The following is a 24,272-nucleotide window of genomic DNA, read 5'->3' on the forward strand; positions in this document are numbered from 1 at the left end:
TCACCACTGGAAGGTGACCACGGCTTGATACGTGTGCAGGTATCGTGCATGAATACCGTCAGTGCCACTTTGTTTGCAAAGCGTCAGTATAGCTCTGTTGGGCAGAAACCAGGTATGAACAAAATATTACCTTCAGGAAACGAGATCCTGCCTCATGTCTGTATGGTGACATACATGTCAAACTAAATGTGTCCATAATCCATTTACCTAAATTCAGCTCAAGTGTATCCGTGGGGATGTATAAATTGTTAGTATTTATTTAAAGACCTGGGAAATTACTGGAAAATTATCTTCCTAGCCGATCGTTGGACTGCGACGCTCTATCGTGGAAAACATTTTGCCTAAAATTAGGTGAAATTAAACTTGATAAAGCCTAATTCACTAGTCCATAAATACAAATGTGGTTATGTAGAAAACAAGTTAATGTACATTTCCAAAACTTATGAATGGCTGTAATTTATTTTATTTGTGACTAGTTTAAGGCTTACAGCCAAGCAAACTCACTCAGCTTCTAAAGCATATCCTCATACATTGTTCTTGACAAATTGTGACGACATGTGGTCTAACGCCGTTTTCTTTTACACCATCTGAGCCCAAAGATTCAAAGTATATACTGTACCAATGCTTTGGCTTCATTATACTATTCTTATCCAAACATGAAAAAGCATCTCTCTACAATAGATATCAAACCATGTGAATTGACTTTGAAATTAGTTCAGCGTTCAATACTGCGTTGGCATGAGGAAATAAAAAGAAAAAGCTGAACTTGAAAGTCCATATATCCAATCCCTTCAGCCTGTTTAGTGTCACTTGGCCCCCTGCTGAGTGTTCTTTTTCCACACTATGATAGTGTATTAAGATTAGAACAAGATTCAGCAGACAAAGTTCTGTGAGGCAAAACATTTGTGCATGTGGTTACCATTGGCAGTCTGTTAAGTTTTCGCCATTTTCAGAGCATCAGGCAAGGTTGAAACCTTGATTGTGATCTATAGCTTTGAGAAGCTTGTCACTGAGTGCCTCATGACTGGTGTACTTGGGCAGGTCCAGCAGGTTGAAGCAAGTGTGTGCGACAGGCAGGTATTGCTCTCCTCCACCAGTTGGCTGAATCACCAGCTTCAGGCTTTTCATGCCCAGAATGGGTATGCGGTCACTTCCTGTAAGGAACACTGAAGCCAAGAGGAATTTGTAAGTTATTCCCTACTGTAAGCATTGTCAGATGTATCTCAACTACTAAGCACAAAGGCTGTATGAACTTGTGTGATGAAAGGTACCACTTACACAGAAACAGTTTTTTCTTTTCTATAGTGAGATCGTGGAAAACCTCCCAAAAGATCTTAATGGTGGGATGGTCAGCCCAGTATTCTCCTTTATATTCAGTACTCTGAAAAGTAAAAAAAAAAACATTAGAATCCCCAGAAATGGGGATACGTTTTGATCAGGGGATGGACGCAATAATCAATGATTATTATTCATTCACATTGAAGTCAATGAAGCTTTACAGTAGATGGGTGGATTAAAGCGATTGTAGCTAAAGGCTTATAGCAGAACTTCAAACAATCTCACAGGAATATGCCATCGCAATACCTTTTCTAGCTCTTTCCAGTCATAGTTGGTGTTGCCAATGACCATGGCCTGCAGTTCATTTGGCTGGAACAGCTCCAGAACCTTTCCACCACACACTTTGTGGAACCCTGCAAAGAAGCTCTCAAAAAGCGAGGCTACGGACATGTTGAAGATGTAGTCCACATATGCGTTGACAAACTCGTGTCTATGAGAAAGGGAAAGATTATTATTAGCAATGGCATGCTCATTATGATCAACTCAGCAGTGAGTCAATATGTAACCGGTTAAAGGAGAATTCCATGCTAGAAGGCTTCTTTCTTACCTTGTACGGTAGTTTGTAGTTGTTACGTCCCCACCAAAGAGGTCCAGGTGTTATTTTGTGCAAAAGCGCATTATTGGCCATTTCCCCTACCATAAGCCCTCAATGAATTGCATTGAATTGAATGGGGCTATGGGGTGCTAATTCGCTAATTTCCATCGCTCAAAAATCAATATTTGTTGTATATATCCTCTCTTCATAATGTAAATAGTATCCCAAGCGACACACTTTACTACTTATTTCGATGGAAATAAGCGAATTAGCACAAAAACCCAACCCCCATTGCAGGCATATTAGGAGAAATAGCCAATAATGGATTTTTGCACAAAATAACACCTGGACCTCTTTGTTGGGGACGTAACAACTACAAATAAAGGTAAGAAAGCCTTCTGGAATGGAATTATCCTTTAAAGTACAGCTATAGTAGGGTCCAAAATGTGCATGTCCATTTTAGTGCATTTATTAGAGGTAATTTCTAAAGATATCTACTTGGTGAAACTATTTCACCATCAGCCAGTCAGGGCCAGCCCTAGAAATTAATCCACCATCTTTTTATACTATTATATGGTGTTTACTGAATAATTACCTGTTTGACTTATTAACAGAGATATTGTCACCATTTGGAACAAGCTCCAAGACCTCTGTGGCACCAAAGTTTTCTTCTGTGACCTAAAGATGGCATCACAAACATTGACACGATACTGGACATATCACATTCCCAACTCATCCATTGCATCTTCTAATCTACACTGTACCCATCATAGTAATACAATAAACGCATATATGTGGCTTTGAAGCTGGCAATCAACCTACTGTGAAGTTCAAGCAGAATGTATCCTCAAGATCATCTTCTGTGTAGTCCAGCAACTGCTGCAGACTCCTAGTTTTAAAAGTTTGGTAAAGTTAGGGATTTATTATTTTAGAACAGAACATTTCCTAACCATTTCTGATGGTCTATCAAATTCTCTGAATGCTATAACATACAGGGCGATGAGACTGAAACCTCACTAAAATAAATTATTTTCACCAACATGCTTAACCGCAAAGTTTTATTAATTTTGTTTTCTCTCCAACACTTTAGTAAGAAAATACCTGGGCTACAATTTTCATCCAGTCAGAAGAGAGATTTTTATCAGCTTTTCTTATAGTTCCAAATTTGCCCGCTCATTTGTTTCGTCAGTGACTCAGGGGTAGAGTCCCCCAGAGTTAGTGTCAATGTGTCCTTGAGCAACGCTCAAGATTGCTCCCGATGTGCAGGTTGGTGCCTTGCATGGTCCCCCCGCCATTGGTGTGTGAATGGGTGAATGTAAAAGAAATGCACAATCATGTAAAGCGCTACATAAGTGCACCATTCATCTAACGTATTTATCCTGTATGAATTCTCTCTCCTGATTGGATGCAATTGGTATCCCAACCTGAAAATGTATCTTGTGTTTACTAAAGCTGGAGAGAGGGGAGACCCCTGTTATTGAACAAACGCTATTTAGCAATGATTGCTCTGGGGATGTGAGGTGCACATAACTGATGCAATCATGCACCAATGGGCATGCATTGTCAAAATGCTTGCTGTGCGGCAGATTAAAGGCATGGAGGCGCTTTTGCGTACTGAAAGATTTACTTTCTGAGAATCCTGACAACATTCCAGTGCCGTACTGTATTTACGATATGAAAACCATGCATCTGTCACTTAAACAATGTACACACTTTGGAGTTATGTTAAAACATGTGAACCTCTGTGGCATTATTAGGCGAGTACCGTAATTCATTTTATCAGTAGGCTATGGCTGCAAGGTTCATGTGCAATCTCATGTTGGCTAAAGTAACGTTGTGGTAGAGTAGAGACATCCGTACTTAAACCAACAAAATATTACTTAGGATTTGTTTTTTTACTTAAAAATAGCAGATGATCTACTAGCTCACAATGTGTTGTGACACATTGTGCCGTCATATGACAAAGTACAGTACCGTATAGGGCCTAATGCTGCATTCACACTTGCAGATGAAAAGATAGAGTACAGTCATTCATTTTCAATTGGAGCCAGCGGCATGAAGAGACAAAGATACATCCAACGTTTGTAGCTGCTGCAAAAGCTACAAAGATACAAAAAGGTTGAGCTGGTTTAAACTTCAGATTCAAAGCTACAAATACACTGTGTAGCTTTGCATAATTTTGCATCTGCCAGTGTGAACACAGCTTTAGTGGTTAAGGGTAACTAAACGTTGATAGCCTGACCTTCCCACATCTGGCATCAACTCCTTCAGGTCATCCATTGTTGGGTCCTTCTTCAGCAGCTTCTTGTAAAGAGCCACAGGGAAGTGAAGCTCCACGATGGTGAGGTTGTAGATGGCCAGGCCACAAATGACTCCAATGAGGTGGAACAAGTCAATGTCCTCAAAGGTCTGGAGGGGACATTCTCAGTCAGATGTATAAAATATAGAAAGAAAGTTTCAACGGTGCGACAGGAAAAACTATGGAATTGAAAGTCATAATGTACCTTGTGAGAAAACCAGATGAGCCTGGACTCCTCGTAGTAGCGAAACATTCCATATTTGGGATCCAGCAGTTCTCTCATGATCAAGAGGAAGAACTCCTTTCTCACTCCTCCAGCATCGACTGCCTCCTCACCCACAAATATCACCTGCCAATGTTAACGTATCTTATTGTGATTTTTTGTCTTTAATAAAAAAAACATTTGATAACAAAAAAAAAATATCACCTGCCACAAATTATATCAGACAAAAAACATTGCAGGTGCTTCTTAGATTTGTGAGTGCTCCTACATTTTAGTAAAAGTTCATTTCCATCATTGTCATACTGTGTACATAGCGCATAACCCAAAGTCTGCAAATACTTTGAAGTCTTTGTAATGGACCCGATTTTCGGGCTACATCCCTTCCCCCAGGAGGAGGTCACTGATGTTGTTCTAGAGAGGGAAGTCTGGAGCTCTCTGGTGGAGCTGTTGCCCCCACAACCAGACTACTGATAAGCGGTTGAAGATGGATGGACAGTAAAATGGTTATTTAGATTTACTACAATGTATCTATTTTACAGTAAAATTAAAACCGCTAAGTGCAAGTGTAAACCTATTTTTTGTAAACCTTATTTTGTAAAGTTTGTGTCTATAAACTATGATAACCATCAACAATTAACAACCAAATTTGTGCAGACAGCACAGTTTAGGCCGTCTGTCATATTTTTGGAACAAAATGCCTCAATTATCATCCAATTGCCATCAAAGGCGTAAGAAGAAATGGCACCCTTTTCACATTGGCCTATTATAATGCCACCAGGAGGCCACAACCTGACCTGGCCTGGTGGAGACCTGTGCCACTTTTTCTAGTTGATTATGTGACCTTTAGCACATTAAACTCGTGAAATTGCTGCAGTATATCTTCTGCTAAAGGGACACCCACCCTTCAAACTGCATGAACATGGTTAACATTTCTGACACGATCAGAACTTTGCTGGAGGCATGGGGCCTACAATGCCATGCATTCGCTCATTGATAGCCACCCTAGAACGACTCAAGGCGATTACAATTAACATTTTTGCTACTAAATTGCATCTGGGATGCCACTAAGACATAATATTGCACAAGGTGTGCTTCCCATTAACAAAGTTGTCAAAGTTACCATTCAAAGAACTTACTACTCAAAAATCTCAATTCACCTTGAGTGGTTTCTTGTAGTCCACATTCTTGGACTTTCTGAGAACCTCCATGGTATCTCCGACAATGTTTTCCCTCCGAACAATGAGGATGAGACAGGGGTTTACAGACTCCGCCACTGGTAGGAACATGGAGCTGAAGTTTTGCCTCTGTGCCTGGTCGACTGCCATCTGGCAACACATAACAAGTACGTGGCTATATATTTTCACAGATGGTTTGATCACAATTCTTATGAAATTGAGTGCAGGCCTGTTAAGCATAGGTTAAGCAGCATAGGTTACCTGCATTTGTATGACAGCGTCGGTTTGAAGTAGTGTGGTCTTCGCCTGGGCATCGAATACAAATGGGTACTTGCACAGGGTGACAGCGCCATCATGGCCCTGAACATACAGTACAGAGATAGACAATATCCTATTATGATGTTTGATTTAACTTTCAGTAGTAGACGTGATAATCTTAAGATTTTGAACCAAGTGACTCACCAAAGGGTACATCTGCTGCTGTATCCATGTGATGTAGTCGTTTCTGATATCGATCAGGTCATCCAACTCATGTATGTAGAATTTATCATACTGTATGATCTGTCCTGCTCTCTCGTTTACCTGACGATTGAGAATAGACATTTTCAACCAGCTACTTATTAGAATGAGAATAGGCTATGTTTGAAAAGAGCAGCAATCAAATGTGTGAAACATGAAACATGTTCTCAGCACTCTTACTCCATGCAGGATCTCCAAGAGGCGGAGGGATGTGTCCAGGAAGCAGGTGAAGATCCTCTGCTCCGAGTGAGGGACGCCCACTTTGTTCATCCTGAGCAGATACACCACAACCTCTTTGTACAGCTCCACCAGCCTCTGGAACACTGGGGCCTCAAAAGTAGACCACCAATTTCCTATAGCGCAAGCATAACCAAAGGTTGCCCAATGATACATGTATCTTGACAGCAACAATGACAAACAAACATGTTCATCATGAGCAGTGACAATAGTCTTCAATCTACCTAGCACTTTGAGTGGAGCTCCTTTTAAGCTGATCAGTGATTTAGCAAAGGGGATGGCGAGAGTCACGTAGCTTCCTGGGTCACTGAAGAGTGGACATTCTGGAAGAGTGAGGTAGAGTCTAAGAGCCTCAATGTCTGGCGGAGAGTTGCTTAGTCTGGGAATCGTGTTCTTTTCCAAACTAGCAGCAATCTGATGGGAAGAATAGAAGATCACAGACCTAGCCCGACTAATATCACTGTGTTGATATCTGGAATCTCTGTGTGGCTGATTTTTTTAAAATGCCTCTGGTGATACCCGCCCCAGATTTCACATACTGCACCCCGATTGGTGCCCCACAATTTAGGGAGCAGCGAAATCCAAATACAACTATTTGGTCTGGTGGGACAACACCAAATCTGCCGATTTTTCTTTTTTTGCACTGGCACATTCGTCTCGTTAGTAGTGTATGCATGCGCGACGCATCAATATGATGTCATAGTACCAACGTCATAAAGTCCTATGTTAATGGTACTGCACTAAGTACTCGGGTACAACCAGTGGTGTCATGCTGGTAGAACGCAGTACCACAACGTGATACCAATACATTTTTCACGCGCACGTACAGTACGGTGTGTGTGTGTGTGTGTGAGACAAAGTCACAAATTAACTTGTCGGAAGATTTTAAACACAGTATTGGTGCTAGGTAAAGGCTGGTAGAGTGTGTTGTTAGTCTGTTACTGTTGTTTTATGGTTGTTTGAATTAATTAATGTGTCACAAGTTGTCTACTTTTGTGCATTTGCGTGTCTAAAAACTCGGCTGTTTTGTGCGCATGACCATATGTAGCTGCACGTGTGTGTGCATCACCATTACACCACTGGGTACAAGAGGTATGCATAATCGACGAGGGCATAGTACTTACAATGAAAGGACAATCAAATGACTAGTATGTGCTTTGACTTCAACTCCTGACCACCACTCACCTGCTGAGCTAGTTCCGGGTGATCATGCTGAACCACTCTGTGAAACAGGATGCGTGCCATCTTCATATCCACCCCTGAGCATTTACTGCTGGTGTTGTAGTGATCTGGATGACTTGGAACAGCAGATATAAAAAATAAATCATAATTCAAGGTCCAGGGGAAATGGATTTTGCAAACATTAATAACAGAATCAAGGACATGTCAACATGGCTTCATTTTTCAGAGATGCAGCCCAAGAAGAAGTACTGTATACTGAACACTTGACAGACATATATACTGTATATCAACTTAAGGAAGCTCAAGTTTGGTTACCTTTCTGCCAAGAAGGACCCGTTGAGACAACTCGAGGAGGAGAATACCAGGTCAATCTCACTACAGCAAGTATTAAATACAAGTAATTAGTGTGACTGCTTTAAAAACAAAATGAACATAATTTACAAATACTGACAATGACAATGTATTAAAAAAGGGGGTCATCCTTATGTTCTCCAGGTTCTATGTTCCCCACTAGTGTTTAGGGTTAGGGATAGGTTTATTGTTGTAAGCAGGGAACAAAGAACCTTTTTTGCAGGGTGGGGATAGGTTTATTGTTGTCCGCGTGGAACAAGCATCACTATTGCATAGATAGCATGCAGGCAGTTACTGTGTTTGTATTTTGTGAGGTAAGGACTTTACTTGGATATCTCTTGGGGGAGTCTTCCTTGTGAGTGCCTCAGCCAACTCTGGATGAGATCAGCTGTCAAGGTGCAAATCTGACCGCGGGGATCCGGCGGCGTCCTCGTATTATCCGAGGCTTGGTGGTTCTAGGACAATGAAGAACATTAGACTTGGTGGTTCTAAGACAATGAAGAACATTAGACTTGGTGGTTCTAAGACAATGAAGAACATTAGACTTGGTGGTTCTAGGACAATGAAGAACATTAGACTTGGTGGTTCTAGGACAATGAAGAACATTAGACTTGGTGGTTCTAGAACAATGAAGAACATTTCAAATCAAAGTTGTAAAATTGTATTGTTCAGGGACAATAATGCATTAAATTATTTTAACTATTATTTACATTCACCAATGTTAACCTGTTACTAAACCGCTAAATGAATTGTACAGGTATGGATTTGTTTTAAGCCTGTAAGAGCGACCGTATATAATCAATTCATATTGCACCGTCACCCTTGGTTGATTGTCTGATTGTTTATCATATGAGACACATTCATTTTGAACAGTAGGCTACCCCATGATTATTACCTGTAAACTGTAGTAAAATACAAATCTAACTTCTGTTACTACATTACATATTTCTCGTCTCAAATGTTTTCGGAAACATTATGTATTGTTTAGTGTACAGTTTAGCTGTAAAATTTGATTATTTGGAAAGGCCCCCAAGTTGGATAGGGCAGATGCATACAGTAATACTGCCCTCTGGTGTCAGTAGCATAATTAATCTGTATAGAGTCCTAGCTTTGTGTGGAAGACTGACTAATGGGTAGATGTCATATTATTGTTTGAAATTGGTTGGTATTTGCCGACATACTTTAAGCATGCATCATATATACACACACACGCGCGCGCGCACACACACACACACACACACACACACACACACACAGACAGTATATTCAAATTGGTGCACAATATGAAAATATGGTAGAATGTTATCAACAAGCTTCCTTTCTGTTGTTCCCCCCCACCCCAATTGAAGCTAGATCTACTGGGTACTAGCATTTTGACTCATTGGCTACGTTTACATGGACAGTTAAATCCCCTTTTCATTCAGAATAAAAGTTAAATCCTATTAAAAGTTCTCATGTAAACACCTACAAAAACTTAAATCGGAATGAAAATCTGTCAATCTGATTTAAACTTAGATCGGATGTAACTGACCGGTTTATTCCATTTTTAAATCCTATTGAAACAATTGTGGACTCATGTAAACACTCATTCGGATTGAAGTTCATTCTGGTCTTTCTGTGCATGCTTGTTTCCATGTAATTGGTATGGCTATATTATGCTCTATATAATATATATATATATATTTGTATTATTACTCTGTCATTGTGTTTTCATTTTATTGTTGATCTATGTGTTGCTCTTGTTTTATTTCATTTTATTTATTGTACAGCACCTTGTGACATTTGTTTTGAAAGGCGCTTTATAAATAAAATTTACCTTACCTCTTGTTTTGCGATTAATTATATTAAGAAATTATATTAGAAACCTCTCATAGGCTACAGGATAAATCAAATATAAAGTAATACGGCATAAAAGTGTTTTTCTATTATTATTTTTTTTTTTTACTGAAATGTAGTGTAGTAAAAGTAAAACAATTGGAAAGTAAAGTAGAAATACCTCAAAATTGTACTTTAGTACTAAAGTACTAAAGTAAATGTACTTTCCACCACTGGACGTAAACATATCCGCCCGCCCCCTATCCAATCAGAAGCCTTCCCAGCCCCAAACCTGATGTGGAACGAAATAATGGGATTTAAAAGTATTGTCCATGTAAACACTCATTCGGAATGACCTTTCCCATGTAAACACGCAGCAAAAAACATTACTTCTGAATTAATTCATTCTGAAGTTTTCATTCTGAATGAAAAAGCCCTCATGTAACCTCAGCCACTATCAGGGAGAAGAAAAGAGCTTGTGTGGCTGCTGCCGCAGGGGTCTGTTTATGTATGGCTTTCAAAGGAAAAAGTGAAAAGTCACTGTTCAGACTATACAAGTCTGAACAGTCTAATTCTCGTTTTGCCTTCAGCTACAACTCATCTCATTCAAAATGCTTGCACTGAAGAGTTGCGTCTTTTTCTAGCTGTAGTTAGTGCTACCGATATAACATAAAATCTACGTTTGCGACATGATACATTTCCTCAGTGCATTAATCCTAATCTTCCCCTTCACACAGTCTTGTAGTCATTGATGAAAATTATTTCTATTTATTTATATACATTTGAAACACAATTCAAGTTACTGTTTATCTCACAAAAATATGCAACTTATTTAAAATGTATAATCCTAATCAATGTAAATCTGAACCAAAGGGCAATTTCCCAAAATGTATAATTCGGTCTTCCTTACCCAGGGTTGAATGTAAGTGTGAGATTTGACTTTAATTTGATATAGTTTAGTTTTATTTTAGAGACCATGTTGTTGTCTTTTTTGTTATCTTTGTTTGTCACTTACATTGTGTGTGTTAGAGAATTGCAGACCTTCTTGTTGTACTTATATACTTTGTTGCCTTTTCTGTCTGCATGAAATTGAAATCAATAGACATTTGTAAAAACTCTACTCCACATGCTGACGAAGGCTCCTGCCAAATGCCTAAGTGAAGTGTCAGCAATGGTCCAATAAAGGCTTTTTAACTTTTGTTAAACCAGAACTTTACTTCCTCTTTACATTTGTGCAGATCAGATGCCCCTCAAAAAGTCAGAATTTGGACAGAACAACAAAAGCAAAATAAAAAGATAATAAAATGCAATTTACATTCGTAGTGTGATAGTGGGAAAAACTCTGGTCTCCCCCTGCATAGATCCGCTTGACACAACATCTTTGTGTTGTATCTGCAATGAAAAAACAAGACAAGGTCTAATAACAGCGTGGCTTGCTTCATGTGGATGTCAGACTTAATGTGTTTCCCCACCCTCTTGGCTTGGCTCTGCAGCTAGCAGAAGATGCAAGCCATCACCTTAATGCCTCAGTTATACTTAGTTGCGTGCCACTGTCGTTAAATTAAATCTGCTATCTGTCAACATTTAGCGATGCGTTGTAAGCAGAATGAATGTTCGCCCCCAGAATAGGGATGCTGTGGTTCATACAGTATGAACTTAATGAAATTAAACAATATGTGGAAAAATGAATTGAAAAGAAATGAAATTTCAGGTCAGGCTAGGTAAGCATGTAAACAAGGTAGTATTATAGTTGATGTGAGTTACATTACTCACCTGTATGTGAGGAAATTGGGCCATTAGTAGCAACCCAGGGGCCTTTTACAGGGGCGGGACTTTTTCTATTGCAAGTAGACCGTGTTCCAAGTTGGCCGTTGCCGCCAAGCCCAAATGCATCCATCTTTCCCAAGGAGGGGATGAACGCCAAAGTATGCTGCCTTAAAAAACGAGATTAATTAAATACAATTATTATTGTATCTATTGTTCCACAGTTAGACGGAGCCTATATGCCTAGGCATGCCTACCACTGACTAGTCCAGTCCTTTCATCCATTTGTTTTTCTATCCGTCTCATGTATCCAATCAGTGCTCAGCTCACTATCGTGCACTTGTTCATTCATAAACATATACTCACCCTTTTGCCCCACTTCTACCTCTTGTCTCACATTGTTAAGCCTTTCTATTACTTTCAATGAAATACTGTATCTTAGTTATTATAAAAATGTCATAATAAAATGGGAAAATTCTCATCAAAACACTTACCTTCCGCATGCAATCTGTGTGACGACATTACCCATGAGCTCAAACACTTTCCTGGGGTTGATCTCATGGTTGGTAGAATTATGTCCAAGTTGGCCATACCCTCCTGCTCCAAATGTAAACACACCTCCTTCCTGCATAATCACCAGCAAAACCTAGTTATAACCTTTCCACCAATAACTAGAACTTGTCTAAGAGTGTATTTAGACACACAACTGAGACACACAAGAACAGTATAATAAAGTTAATGACAAGTTTGTGTACTGCTGTTCAAGATGTAAATGTGAACAGAACAGAAAATCAAATGTAAGACAAGAGTAATTGATCTAACAATCCTCTGCCAAGAAATTGACTTGTGGCTGGAGTAGTGCTGTGCGGTACTAATGGATCAGATTAATTTCTCAGCAGGAAATGTATCTGGCTGGAGATACTGAAACCAGTTTCAGGCTGTATTAATCTGGACAACCAAGTTTAGTGTGTAATCAAGACCTTAATTATAACTACTACTACATAAAGAATATTGAGTAAATAGCTTAACTTGGTCAGTGCTGCTGTGTGGTCCTCTCCACAGGAGATGTAAATTACCCTCTGTGACCTAAGGGACTTCAGTAGGGTTGGGAAATGTCGATCTGCAAAAAAGCTTTTGAGGATTATTTCAGGTCTAAGGGATTTATGTGATACCATGATTTTATCTAAAGTGCGTTACATTCACCAATTTACACTCCCTAATGACAGAGGCAACCAACATGCTCATCAGGAGCTGTTCATCGGGAGCTCTTGGAACCTTCTGTTTCCAAGACCACCCGGCCTACCTCCTGAGCCACCAAAGTATTTGAAAATCTCACCATTATTGTCATTGACACCCAGCTGTCCAAACTTGTTCCGCCCCCAACCAAACACTGCCCCTGAGAGTGTGAGGGCAAAGCTATGGGCTCCCCCTGCTGATATCTGGGCAAAAGGAATGCCCTGCAAAGACTTAATGAGTTGGGGTGTGGAACTGCTTTTTCCACTTATTCCAAGTCCCAGTTGGCCATATCGATTCTGACCCCAGGAGAACACTTGTCCCCCTAAATCAAAGTAGAAACAATGTTACAATTGTGTTACAAATGTTTCAATTACATTGAGTGACAAAATGACAAAGATCATGAACAAAACCTGGAGGATCTTATCTTAACTTACAATAAAGAAAATAGCACACTCACCTCTTGAAAGAGCAAGGGAATGCCAGTATCCACAGGCTACCTGAGCAATTTGTACATCTGATAAACACTTTGTGTTTCTAAAGGGGACAAAAAGAAAACCAATGAGTCCTAGTCCTACTCATTGCATTCACCTCCCATATTGCCATTGTATCTGTCTGGTATGACCCGGCCGGGGATCGAACCCCGACCTCCCAGTTTCAGGGCGGACACTCTAAACACAAGCCACTGGGCCACATCAGCAGTGTCATGCTCGTAGAACGCACTACCACGCTGTGGTACCAGTAATTTTTTGACGTGCACTTGCAGGGACGGAACGAAACGGTGCATGTGCGTGCACGCTAGAACGTGATGCGTCCCCCTAGATTCAAGAGAATCTAGCACCTAATCAACCTCGCGTCACCAAACTTTCCAAAACACACAAAGTACCCAGTGGTCTTACTGGTAGTCAAGTCTACTGTGCCTTGGAGAATAGCTAAGATGTGTATGTATATCTGTTTGACAATATAATAAGCCCAACAGACATGCATGAACAGGCCAAAGAGACTGACACCTGTCCTCAAAGCAGGCGGCTCACATGGCACATTCCAGATTTTGCCCACAAGCCCAGACTACAACTCATAGTATTGCTTGGGAAAGAGATCATTGATCTCAAGTGACTATCTGGTTAAAACAAATCTTTGATTTTTAAACAAATAAACCATTGATTTCCATATTTCAATATCGTATGAAAATGAACTCTTAATTTTCACTGAGCTGTTATTTTTGTCAGTGTTTTTGTTATTGTATTTTAAAGCATGGGTTCATCTGAAAAGTTTAGCCAAAAAGTAAGCCCTTGAGAAAAGACAGAAAATGTCCATGATTTCAATGACTTCTGTGCATGACTACCAGCACAATGAGGTTCAGTCAACAATGATTAAATTCATCCAAGGCCAGTAATGTTTCACCGACTGCTTTTAAACACATGAAATCGAAGAATAAAGCCATTTATGGAAAATTGGCTTTGTTACTCTATACGATCATGTGTTGATCACTGTATGGTGCTTTAAATGTACAACTGTGTCTTTGTACGAATTAAAATAATGAGCTACCGGTATTCAACTATGATTATAATGATCAGAATTATATTATGATTGAAATAATTACAAATTAATGAGAGAGAAAAGGGGCATGTGATTTGAACTACTAAATATGCAACATTAGAAGTGTTAGAAGATTTTACCTAGGCACACGAACACATTCCTCAAAGTTATTAAGGCCCAACTGCCCGTCAGAGCCAAGACCCCATGAGAAAATTTGTCCCTTGTCATTCAGGGCAAGTGTATGGGCCTCTCCACATGCCACTGCCACTATGTTCTGTGCATCCAGTGCCACAACCTGTTCTGATAGAAGAGACAATAAAATAAAAATGTTAGGCCTATTGTCATGCTGTATTGGTGGACTAAATGTGATATACCCTGAAGAAGGCAGTTACCTGCCGAAACGTTGGTTTCTTTACTTTGCATCCTATAACTAGAAATGCACTCTGTCGAGGTGGCAACTTGCGCCTTGCACACAAGTAGGCCATACATGCCCTACTTGTGCGCAAGCAGAGCATGTAGTACTGCTAACTAACTAATGTCTATTACAACTGCTGTTCTAAATCCTTTAGACCCATTATTGACCTTATACTTAGTTACGTCATCCAGAATGGTGGTCCCTGATTGGCCGACAGACAACACCGACATACCCAGCCGATCGCAGTACTTGCACGCTCTGCTTGCACAAGTAATAAATAAAGTACTGGCACTTTGGCTACCAGTGTGTGCGGCCACCTTCTAGGGCTCCATTTTCTTCCATGCTAGACCCCTTATGACTAAACTACTTTGCCTTTTTTACCATTTTGAAAAACATTTTTGAATAGTTAAAATAGCCAATCGACACGTTGTGAGGGGTTTAGCATGGACGAATAGAGCCCCTAGTCTCTTTAGAGCTGAAGACTAATATTCATGGACTAAATGTGAACCTCTGAGTGGAGCCACTATTTTGAAGAAATGTAGTGTTGGTAAGGATAAGGAAATATACTGTGTGTGTGTGTGTGTGTGTGTGTGTGTGTGTGTGTGTGTGTGTGTGTGTGTGTGTGTGTGTGTGTGTGTGTGTGTGTGACCCCTCCCACCGCACCCCCAAAGTATTTGACATAGAGCAGGCGTTGACAGTTGCCAACCTACTACTAACTACCTACTACTAACTTTCGGGCAGGTGGCCCGGCTAAATATGGCCAGAGTGGCGATCGCTCTGACATGTTTAATCGCAAGGCCCCAGAAAGTTAAGTGTGAAATTGAGCAGTAATACAATACAATAATTTACCTATCATTTTATAATGGGTGATCTACATTTCTGGCAAGTAGAACATGACCTGTACTTGCCCGACAGGCAAGTGCCTGAGACGTTAGTGTAGTCCGGCAGCCGGGGTGGGCGCGTAGGAAATTTGGTTTATAGTCTTTTTTTATTGGCCTAAAATATTGTCTATGGATACATTCATGAATCCACTTTCCTTATGCTTTAAGTAGCATGTGACATGTCAAATTAGGGGCTTTTCATGATTCTGAATCCATTCCAAGTATTAGTTTAGCACAATAGCCATAGCCATATTTGGGCAAGTGGGTATGGCTTTTTTTGGCCCAAGGAGTGTATTTTGTGCAAAACTAATACTTGGAATGTATTCAGAATCATGAAAACCCCTAGCCCTGGTTCTTGACTCTCGTATTCATACGAGAGTCATGTCATGATAATCATCATGGCAGTCATGTATCAGGGCTAGAAAACCCCCTAGTTTGACATGTCACATGCTACTTAAAGCACAAGTTTGACATGTTTGCCTGCCATAGGATGTTAATGGTAGGGTCACAAGAAACCCCTATAAAAAATGCCCAATACCGACAGCCGGTCAGCAAGTAGATTCATGAATGTATGTAATATAGACAATATTTTAGGCCAATAAAAAAAGACTATACCAAATTTCCCACTTTAAACAAAAGAAGCCTGTCGGCTGCCGGACTAGTGTCAAAACCCCTGTAGAGTAGCTGATAATCACAGTGAAGTTAAATATCCATAGATTTGTAAATGATTCATGATCTACCTTTGGCAAGAAGAACTGTCACAAGTGATGACAATATTTCACCAACCTGGTTTCTTTTGAGACTTGTCGTGTCCCAGCTGGCCTAGGTCATTACAGCCACAGGTATACACCGCACCATCTTCAAGCAAGAAAGTTGTGTGCCACCGGCCACACCCCACTTCGCACACTTGTTTACCATGGAAAAACTGGCACTTCCGTGGCTCAAGCACTACCTCTTCATCGATCCCACCCAAACCTAGTTGTCCTAAGGCAGCATTGCCCCAACACAGCATTGCGGGTCTCCCTTCCAGGTAGCCACGCTAACAGGATCCTTGTTCTGGGAAAAGAGATAACCACGTAAGTGTGTTAGCTAACGTTGTATTACTGATCACAGCAGCAGACAGGCTGGATCTGGATGTCAGTTGCTTATCCAGTTTCACAACATTGTGTGGGTCTCATCATGTTCTTTAGAAAGATCCACTTCTCCAGCTATAATAGCCTATCTTGTAAATTAACGGGCGTCCTATAAAGACTAGCCGACACAAGAATTAAGTTAACAGTTACCTTTAGCACTCTTAATCTTGTGGTTAGCTAACACTGATGGACGGGGCGTTACAAGGCGAGTCTGTGGGTTTGTTTGACTGAAAGCAACGGGTAAGCCATTCAGGACATCTATTAACATTATAGTCTTCTGCATGGATACAGCATCGCTGCAGCTACATTTAACACACCAAGGTAGGTCAGCCTAGTGACTAATTTAGTCAATGTGTGTTCTTAATGCTTACCCCGGCGTTGTGAAAGCAAATCCAACCCCCCCCCAAAAAAAAGAAACAACAAAAGCCTCGCCGCTAACCGTTAAGTCACGTTAACGGTCCCTGGGCAAAAGGGGTGAAAATGAGCAGATCTTTCCCCCCCACACACACAACACAACAACACGAGGACTAGTAGGTGTATTTGGCTAGCTTTAGCTTGATATTTGGACAGCTATAGTAAACCGAACATGACACAAGATAACGCGTGTTCTCGGCGTGTCTGCATAAAAAAGCCGACCGCTATCTGGGTCTCAGATCAGCTGCAGTGCACAGCGGTTCGCTGCTTCAGTTTGGTAACTTTATAGTTGTTGCTCAGCAGCTGTGCTGTCAGAATGTTGGAGGAGGCGGAGAGAGAGAGAAAAAAGAAAACAACTGTCTGTCAAGATCTCAGTTGTAAACTGGGTGCTATTGGGTAAACGCGTCTGAACGTGCGGTTCGCGCGAGACTATCGCTTGCCCCCCCCCCCCCCCCCCCCCCCAAAATAAACGGATCTACAAGCTACCAACGCGTCGCCGTGCGACGCGTTGATGTCTTGTAGATCCGTTTTTTGGGGGGCACGAGAAACACCGTCGTACTACGGCGTATATATACTCCCATTTAAGGTGTAGTAGACTAGAAGACTCGCGAACAATCCAATGTGTTCTGGAAATGGATAGAAGAATCTATGGGGTTTGCACGATTTGGCTACCGGGAGAGCCCGTTATGGGTTGAAATGTATATTTAATAGGCTATTATAGTATTACCTTACCGTTACTGCCAGTGACACATTCATTTTTAATTAATGTTCTATAATAATGCATGGTTAGAAAGTATACAGTCATATGTTACTTAATATAACGCACCCGTCCATATTCATCATCAATCATTTATCATTTGTATTGATAATGGTGCTATAAGCATTAAGCAGCCCCTGGGTCACCCACCAGGCAGATGGAATTTACTAAAATGTTAACGCTCAAGTCAAATATGTGGACTTGTGGGTGCCTCAAACTAGTAGTAGTTTGTGTCCGACACCCCCCAACAGTTTGAGATATACCGGTACTAAACAATACTAAATACTATTTAGTAAAACATGATCAAAACAGGTAGCCTAATCATCATAGGAGGTAAAAAGTGAAAAGGAACACATACAGTGAGGGGGGGGGGGGGGATTCAGATTTTACGGGGGCCAGTTTCGAATTGCAGCCGTCCGTAGGTGCCCTTTGAGAGCAGTTTTGAAGGAGTCAAGGGATTTGCATGTCTTAATGACTGTTGGTAGGGCGTTCCACATGTCTACACCTTAGAGTATATAGGTCTACACTCTATAGGCGCATTCTTGACCCACATCACATGACTTAACTCATGGTGTAGCCTTCCGATTCTCGGTAGTGTGTGGGGGAGGACCACGGTGGGTGGGGATAGGGGACCTTAAATATATTTGGCCCAGGCCGCCAGGCCCAGGGACCTCTGACTGTGAGTCTATCCTTCCCTAGCCTTGGAAACAGCAGGCATTTTGTTTTCAAAGGAGAAAAAACACTTCCGACACAAATGAGTTTAGATTTTGTAGATCCACTTATATGATGCATATTGCTTCTGATTAACCAAGAAAGGAGTTTCACTTGCATAGTGCATTGATTACATTCCTTGAAGTGAAAATGGTGTAACCTGTATTTCAGGTTTCTCGTGGGGAGTTTGCCACCTTCTTGGTTTCTACTGACTTGACACTTGAAGCTAAAGGACGTCTTTTTACACCTAAGGCACACAAGTTCAGTTCCCAAGAGCGAGACACATGTTGTACCTTCTATCTGTAAGTATACGACTTCTTTATTGTTATTATGTGTTCTTTATATGTTTATAAATCAGTTCTGTTGAAATCTTAGACCAGTGAGTGAATTGACGTTGTTGATCTCTCTCTTTAAAAATTATCCAGGTCACCATTGGCCTTTTATTCATCATAATGTGGATTTCCAAAGGACTTAAGGAGGTGAGTACCTTACATAATGAGTTTTCCTATTTTGTACTACATAAAGCTAAATCTAGAACCATTCCATTTAAGAACATTCTAATACAAAACTGTTTTCCATTTTCATATTTTAAAAAATCATTAAAGGTGGTCTACTCTATTATTATTAGTAATATAGGTTGTTGTTAAAAGTGAAAGCTCTTGCTATAGACTAGAGTGTTGTTCAGGGGTCTCCCTCTCCCCCATCTCTACAGCTCTTTAGTAAACAGAATATACATTTCAGTTCAGGATACACATTTTATCCAATCGGGAGAGAGAACGACACAAAGATAATTTATCAGCTTATATGTTATGGTCTTCCAGTTCAGTTTTGTACGCTCATTAATTTTTCATCACTTGTAGTTTCACTTGTTTTGATAAAATTGGTATCCTGACCTGAAAATGTATTTTCTGTTTATTAAAGAGATGGGGAGACAACAAACACACTATAGCAATGATTACTCTGAATATAGAGCTGTTTAACACTTATTTGAACCCCTAAAATATATCAACCTTTAATAAGCGTTCTTAACAAGTATGTGTCGTAGTAGGGCAGGCTAGCTGAATAAACGTTGAGCATTACAATGTGATATTTGAAATATCATGGTTCAATTACTCAACGATAATCATTTTGTTGACAGGGAAATATGCCAAAGATCACTGAACTCTCTGCCAATAATGTCCACATCTTGGCCAAAGTCATAGCAGTTGGTTTGGTGGACGCGGATCCCAACTATCTTCACCATCTCAAGGAATACAGGGACTTGCGTGGAGCTTCTAATTAAGAGATGAGATCGTTATGGAGCATTACTTCATGATGGGAAAGACAGGAGATGATCATCGAGCTTCATGTCAAATCCAGCTTTTTTTCCCTTCTTCTTTTTTTGACCACTTTATAATTTACTAAGAGATTACATGATGTGCATAAGCGTATCTCACCATTAGTACCAGAAACCCCAGCTCGACCAGCTATATTTTAAAGATGTCGTTCTGTGATTCTTCCCCCCAAAAAACATGATCATCAGGTACTATGATTATACTAGGAGGAAGATTTATTTTTAAAAAGTGTACAGAAAGTGTTACAATTATTTTTTTATGTGGCCACACCCACCAGTTCATTACCATTAAGTATACTGGTTTTCACCTTAGCAGCACCACCCACCTGAACTGAATTTAAGTCTCGCTCACAGCTGTTGTATGATAATGGTGGAGGGGTTAGGGTTATGATGAGTCTGACACTAAAGTGGTGTATTTCAATGGGGCCTTTTGTCTCAAAGGTTTTCAGCTTTCAGGAAGAAACCCAATATATACAGGGAAGACATATTTGAATATTATAACCACATCTGGGGGTCTATTAAAGTAATGTTAATTCCACAGACAGACACATACAAAACAGGAAAAGTACAAAAATCACGTCATTCCATCTTTAAGGAATTACAACAAATGCTGTTAATACAATAGAATTAAGCTACAGTACTCATATCATTTCCAGTACAACTTGATGAAAAATGGAGCATTATGCACTCCTTTACATCGACGTGCAGTTAATACTCACATCCCAAAAATTATAACAGAAATCCAACATACTACAGTCATCAATTGGCTCCTCAAACCAAGAGATACAAAAATGTGTGTACATTATGGAGAATTGTTTCATCACTTTTAAAGTAAATTTCATTGTGCTTTATTTGTGCACTGCATTATGAGTGTTCTGTAAATGTGTATTTTTATTTATTAAATGTTTTTTCAAATGCATACTGTCCAAAGTGTATTAAAACGGTAGCAAGTCTATGCAACAATAGAAAGGCAAGGTATTAGATATATTAGATAGGCATCTTTTTGGAGGTATATTTATTACAGATTGTTGCCATACGCCAGAAAACAGTTATTCATGAAGTGTACTTGACAAGTGTCCATTTGGATGAAGTATTCTGTATGCTTCAGGCAAATTCAGAGAGAGGCTGAATCACTTCTTGTTCTTGTCTTTACCTATGGCGAGAGAGTGAGAGTTGAGTAGACTTCAGCTATTTGTCCGTCTGGCAGTGGTAGTAAATATGTCAAGATCACGTACCCCAGACACAGTTGTTGAGTCTGCGTCCCAGCAGATAGAGCAAGGTAACCACAGACATGTTAAAGGAGAAGAGGCCCACCAGACCAGCATTACTTAAGAGTCCAAGAAAAGGATACACCCAGAGCCCAACGGACAAATACACCCATATAACCCTGTAGAAGAGGTTCAGGGGGAGAAAGATTGGGAAACATTAGCATCATTCAACTTTTTCTTTCAAGTGAATCCCAGGAAATGTTGGTGGTTACAAACAGTACTATAGTCTACTCTAGACCTAAAGAGTTTCATAACATGTGGGCTCTAAACAGAAAACATACATGTCTTGTGATATACAATATCTTCTGTTATGTCCCACCAAGCTTTCCCTCTGCAAACGACACATTACTTGCCAGGGCAGAATCAAAATAATAATAATCACACTCGCATCACACATTCACACAAACAGCAATGATTGCATGTATAGCTGTTGCCTAAATCGACTTCCATTAGGTTACGTAGATAGACTGTACTTCTGCATTTGTGCAAGTACTGTATAATAAGAATATAATTCATTACACGTTTATATCACTATTATCCTATTCCTATACTAGTTGACAAGTTTACTTACCAACTCAGGTAAGAGAAACCCACTACTAATAATGCTGCCAGGCCACACTTAGCCTTTGGGTAGACATGAGGTTGTACCAGGATTTCTCCAAGTAAAATAGGTAGAACCAAGGAGTGCTATATGAAAACATTGAAGGTGTAAGTAAGTCATCATTGTATTGAAAGATGATGGAGAATATAGATAAACAAACAATATAATAAACAAAAAATTCGAAACTTTGTAGATTTTGATTGTTATTACAAGACATACATTAACCACTTCAGGCCGATATACATTTCGGCCATTTGTCGATGTGACGCATAGTGAGCTTGTAGATCTGCTCTTTTTCCAAAAACAATTATACATTGTGAAAGAGTAATTTCTACTTTCTACTGGTACTTTAAGTACAATGTATTTCTACATTGCGGTATTGATACTTGTACTTGAAGTAAATAAATTTAGTATTTCTTTACACCACTAATGTCATACAGACCATAGCATGGTTCATCCACGCTGGAAAGAAAGCATCAATAGTGGCTGGGTAGACCAACTCCCTGTTGTAGGCACATAGAATCCAGAAAAGCAGGACAACAAACTAAACAAGATACAGAAAACATGGCATCAAGCTAAAGTTTAAGGGTCATTCATGATTATTATAAAAAATGATGCAACCTGATATAATTACAGTTCACAGTACACTTGAACAAGGATGCTGTGTTATAATGCCTGCAAATTATTAAGGTGTCATGGATTTCTAATAAATGATAATGCTTCATTATATAAGCAAAAGGATGCACAGCACACCGGTCCTTATGCCAATGCATAATTTGTAATGAGGACACAGAGACAATGCTTCATTATATAACATCAGTAGCATAATAAGTGTAACAGTTCTTTATTTAATACCATTTTACATGACAAATATGTGCTTTCTCACCATGCCTACAGGGAAGGCAAAGACAGAGAAGAGAAGGTCTTTTAATCTGTTGAGACCATATCCTGACTTCTTCCCAGGTTGAAGATCGGTCACTGCAGCCAATCCAAAGTATGCTGTTTGCAACAACTGAAATGTAACAAATGTAACATGTGACCATATCAGATCCTGTAGTGGCCAATCCATGCAGTTATAACAAAATACAAATCATACCAAATTCAAGAAAGTGAGGTATTTCCAAGGTCCTCCATAAACGAAGATTCCTGCGGGTAGCTCCTCTCCATCCTTATCAGCAAGGGACTTCACAACAAAAGCATACCAGATGAAAGCTATGCCATGGTAAACTTGAGCTCCACGCATTCTGAACTAGGCCTATCTGATAAAATATCTTCACAAAAACAACACAATCGAACAAATGTCATTGGCCTAAAAGCAAAAAACAAAAAAGGACAACTTCAAAGTAGCTGCTGCTTTTCCATCAGAGAGTAATCCACTATGGTGAATGTTTTCGAAAGAAAGGCTCTTTATTGTAAGATTAGTCTGCATGGAGCCATGGGATTATCAAGACATACAGTGTGTAGTACTAAGTGCTGGAATCAAAGCGACATTCCAAGACAGAGGCCCACTATGACGTAGATTCGTAGAAGCATTCTGTTTCACAACCATTGAAGTGAAGCATGTGATTGTAGCAGGTTCACACTGTAAACGTGATTGGCTTTAGAGTGTGGCAAGGGAAGCCTCTCAATACTAAAGAGGAATATGAGACAATAACTAGTGGCTTAATTAAAATAAAAGTCTGTCTATAGTTCTGAAAGTATATTGAATGTTTTGACTTGATGAGAAAACAATGCTGGGATAATGCTGACCAGTGACTATAGACTGACAAAATCTAATTAATTCTGGAGTTTCCCCACAGGCACAGATACAGTACATTGTAAAAGGAATTAAAAATGTAACGAATAAAGAAAGGAATTTAATGAATTCAGGCCACAGTCACACAAATGTAACTACTTTGGTGTAACAGTTAGTTACACAGTAGAGTATAGGTAATATAAAACTATAATTGGAGTAATCAGTAATTAATTATAGTTAGGCTATACCATGATGGCACCAAAGAATAACAGGCCACCTTGGCAAGCGTTCCCTTAATTTCCATTTTTAGAAAAATAAATTCTCAGCTTCTAGGTAGGTTGGGCTGTAGGATGACTGATTTTGTTTTGAGGCACGGTATGAGGCACTATGGTGTTTAAAATCATTGCATGTAATATATTTTCAGTAGGTTGGTTGGTAGGTAGGGTGGTTTTGCTGTAAGATGATGTTCAATTAATATTCAAGAGTGTGTTGTTACCGTATACCATATTAACACCAGGGGGAGACCTTTCATTGTCTATACTTTCTCACTCAGGGGCAAGTGACGTCCAGTCTGTGCAGAGATTTGGCTGCTTAGCTTGCCAACTCTAGGGATACAGAGTACAGACAGTGTTATGTTAAAACAAAGATACCGTTTCTGTGTGTAATATTTCATGAATGGACTGTTTCTATAGGCTATGTAACCTTCATCATTTTTACAGAACAGCTATTACCTTCTCATGCACGATCTTTTCTTGTTGCCTATATGTACAGTATATCTTTTTGTTGCCTCTAGGGCTTCAATAATACAGAATAC

The 24,272-nt window shown here is 39.8% G+C and overlaps 2 protein-coding genes and 1 long non-coding RNA gene across 5 annotated transcripts; 1 reads left to right on the top strand and 2 right to left on the bottom strand.

Annotated features, from left to right (window-relative positions):
- Window positions 1–571: 571 nt before the first annotated feature.
- Window positions 572–17,386, bottom strand: herc4 (HECT and RLD domain containing E3 ubiquitin protein ligase 4). Of its 2 annotated transcripts, none has more exons than XM_080781390.1 (24): window positions 17,011–17,386; window positions 16,293–16,562; window positions 14,351–14,510; window positions 13,132–13,208; window positions 12,775–12,996; window positions 12,467–12,558; window positions 11,933–12,063; window positions 11,448–11,608; window positions 10,990–11,066; window positions 8,187–8,314; window positions 7,824–7,883; window positions 7,512–7,623; window positions 6,551–6,740; window positions 6,270–6,442; window positions 6,033–6,152; window positions 5,832–5,930; window positions 5,553–5,720; window positions 4,378–4,521; window positions 4,116–4,282; window positions 2,696–2,762; window positions 2,469–2,551; window positions 1,585–1,768; window positions 1,279–1,381; window positions 572–1,166 (listed from the first exon to the last, which is right to left on the bottom strand). In XM_080781390.1, exons 2-24 carry the CDS (start codon window positions 16,516–16,518, stop codon window positions 958–960), a joined length of 3,153 nt encoding a protein of 1,050 aa, XP_080637516.1. In that variant the 5' UTR covers window positions 16,519–16,562; window positions 17,011–17,386; the 3' UTR covers window positions 572–957. The 2 variants fall into 2 exon arrangements, with proteins under 2 accessions (XP_080637516.1, XP_080637517.1); XM_080781391.1 differs by lacking the exon at window positions 17,011–17,386 and adding an exon at window positions 16,790–16,919.
- On the top strand, window positions 16,449–20,771 carry LOC308327836. Its single transcript, XR_013965225.1, has 4 exons — window positions 16,449–16,582; window positions 18,693–18,823; window positions 18,947–19,000; window positions 19,660–20,771. It is a non-coding gene; the product is annotated as an uncharacterized lncRNA (long non-coding RNA).
- An 85-nt stretch (window positions 20,772–20,856) lies between these two features.
- On the bottom strand, window positions 20,857–24,063 carry LOC308327834 (androgen-dependent TFPI-regulating protein). Of its 2 annotated transcripts, XM_080781393.1 has the most exons (7): window positions 23,955–24,063; window positions 22,820–22,906; window positions 22,610–22,735; window positions 22,166–22,267; window positions 21,694–21,809; window positions 21,090–21,241; window positions 20,857–21,007 (listed from the first exon to the last, which is right to left on the bottom strand). In XM_080781393.1, exons 1-7 carry the CDS (start codon window positions 23,988–23,990, stop codon window positions 20,985–20,987), a joined length of 642 nt encoding a protein of 213 aa, XP_080637519.1. In that variant the 5' UTR covers window positions 23,991–24,063; the 3' UTR covers window positions 20,857–20,984. The 2 variants fall into 2 exon arrangements, with proteins under 2 accessions (XP_080637519.1, XP_080637518.1); XM_080781392.1 differs by having other exon boundaries at window positions 22,820–23,999.
- Between the last annotated feature and the right edge of the window lie 209 nt (window positions 24,064–24,272).

Source organism: Protomyctophum bolini (assembly GCF_963924005.1).
Source record: "Protomyctophum bolini genome assembly, chromosome: 14".
In the NCBI taxonomy this organism is placed as follows: domain Eukaryota; kingdom Metazoa; phylum Chordata; class Actinopteri; order Myctophiformes; family Myctophidae; genus Protomyctophum; species Protomyctophum bolini.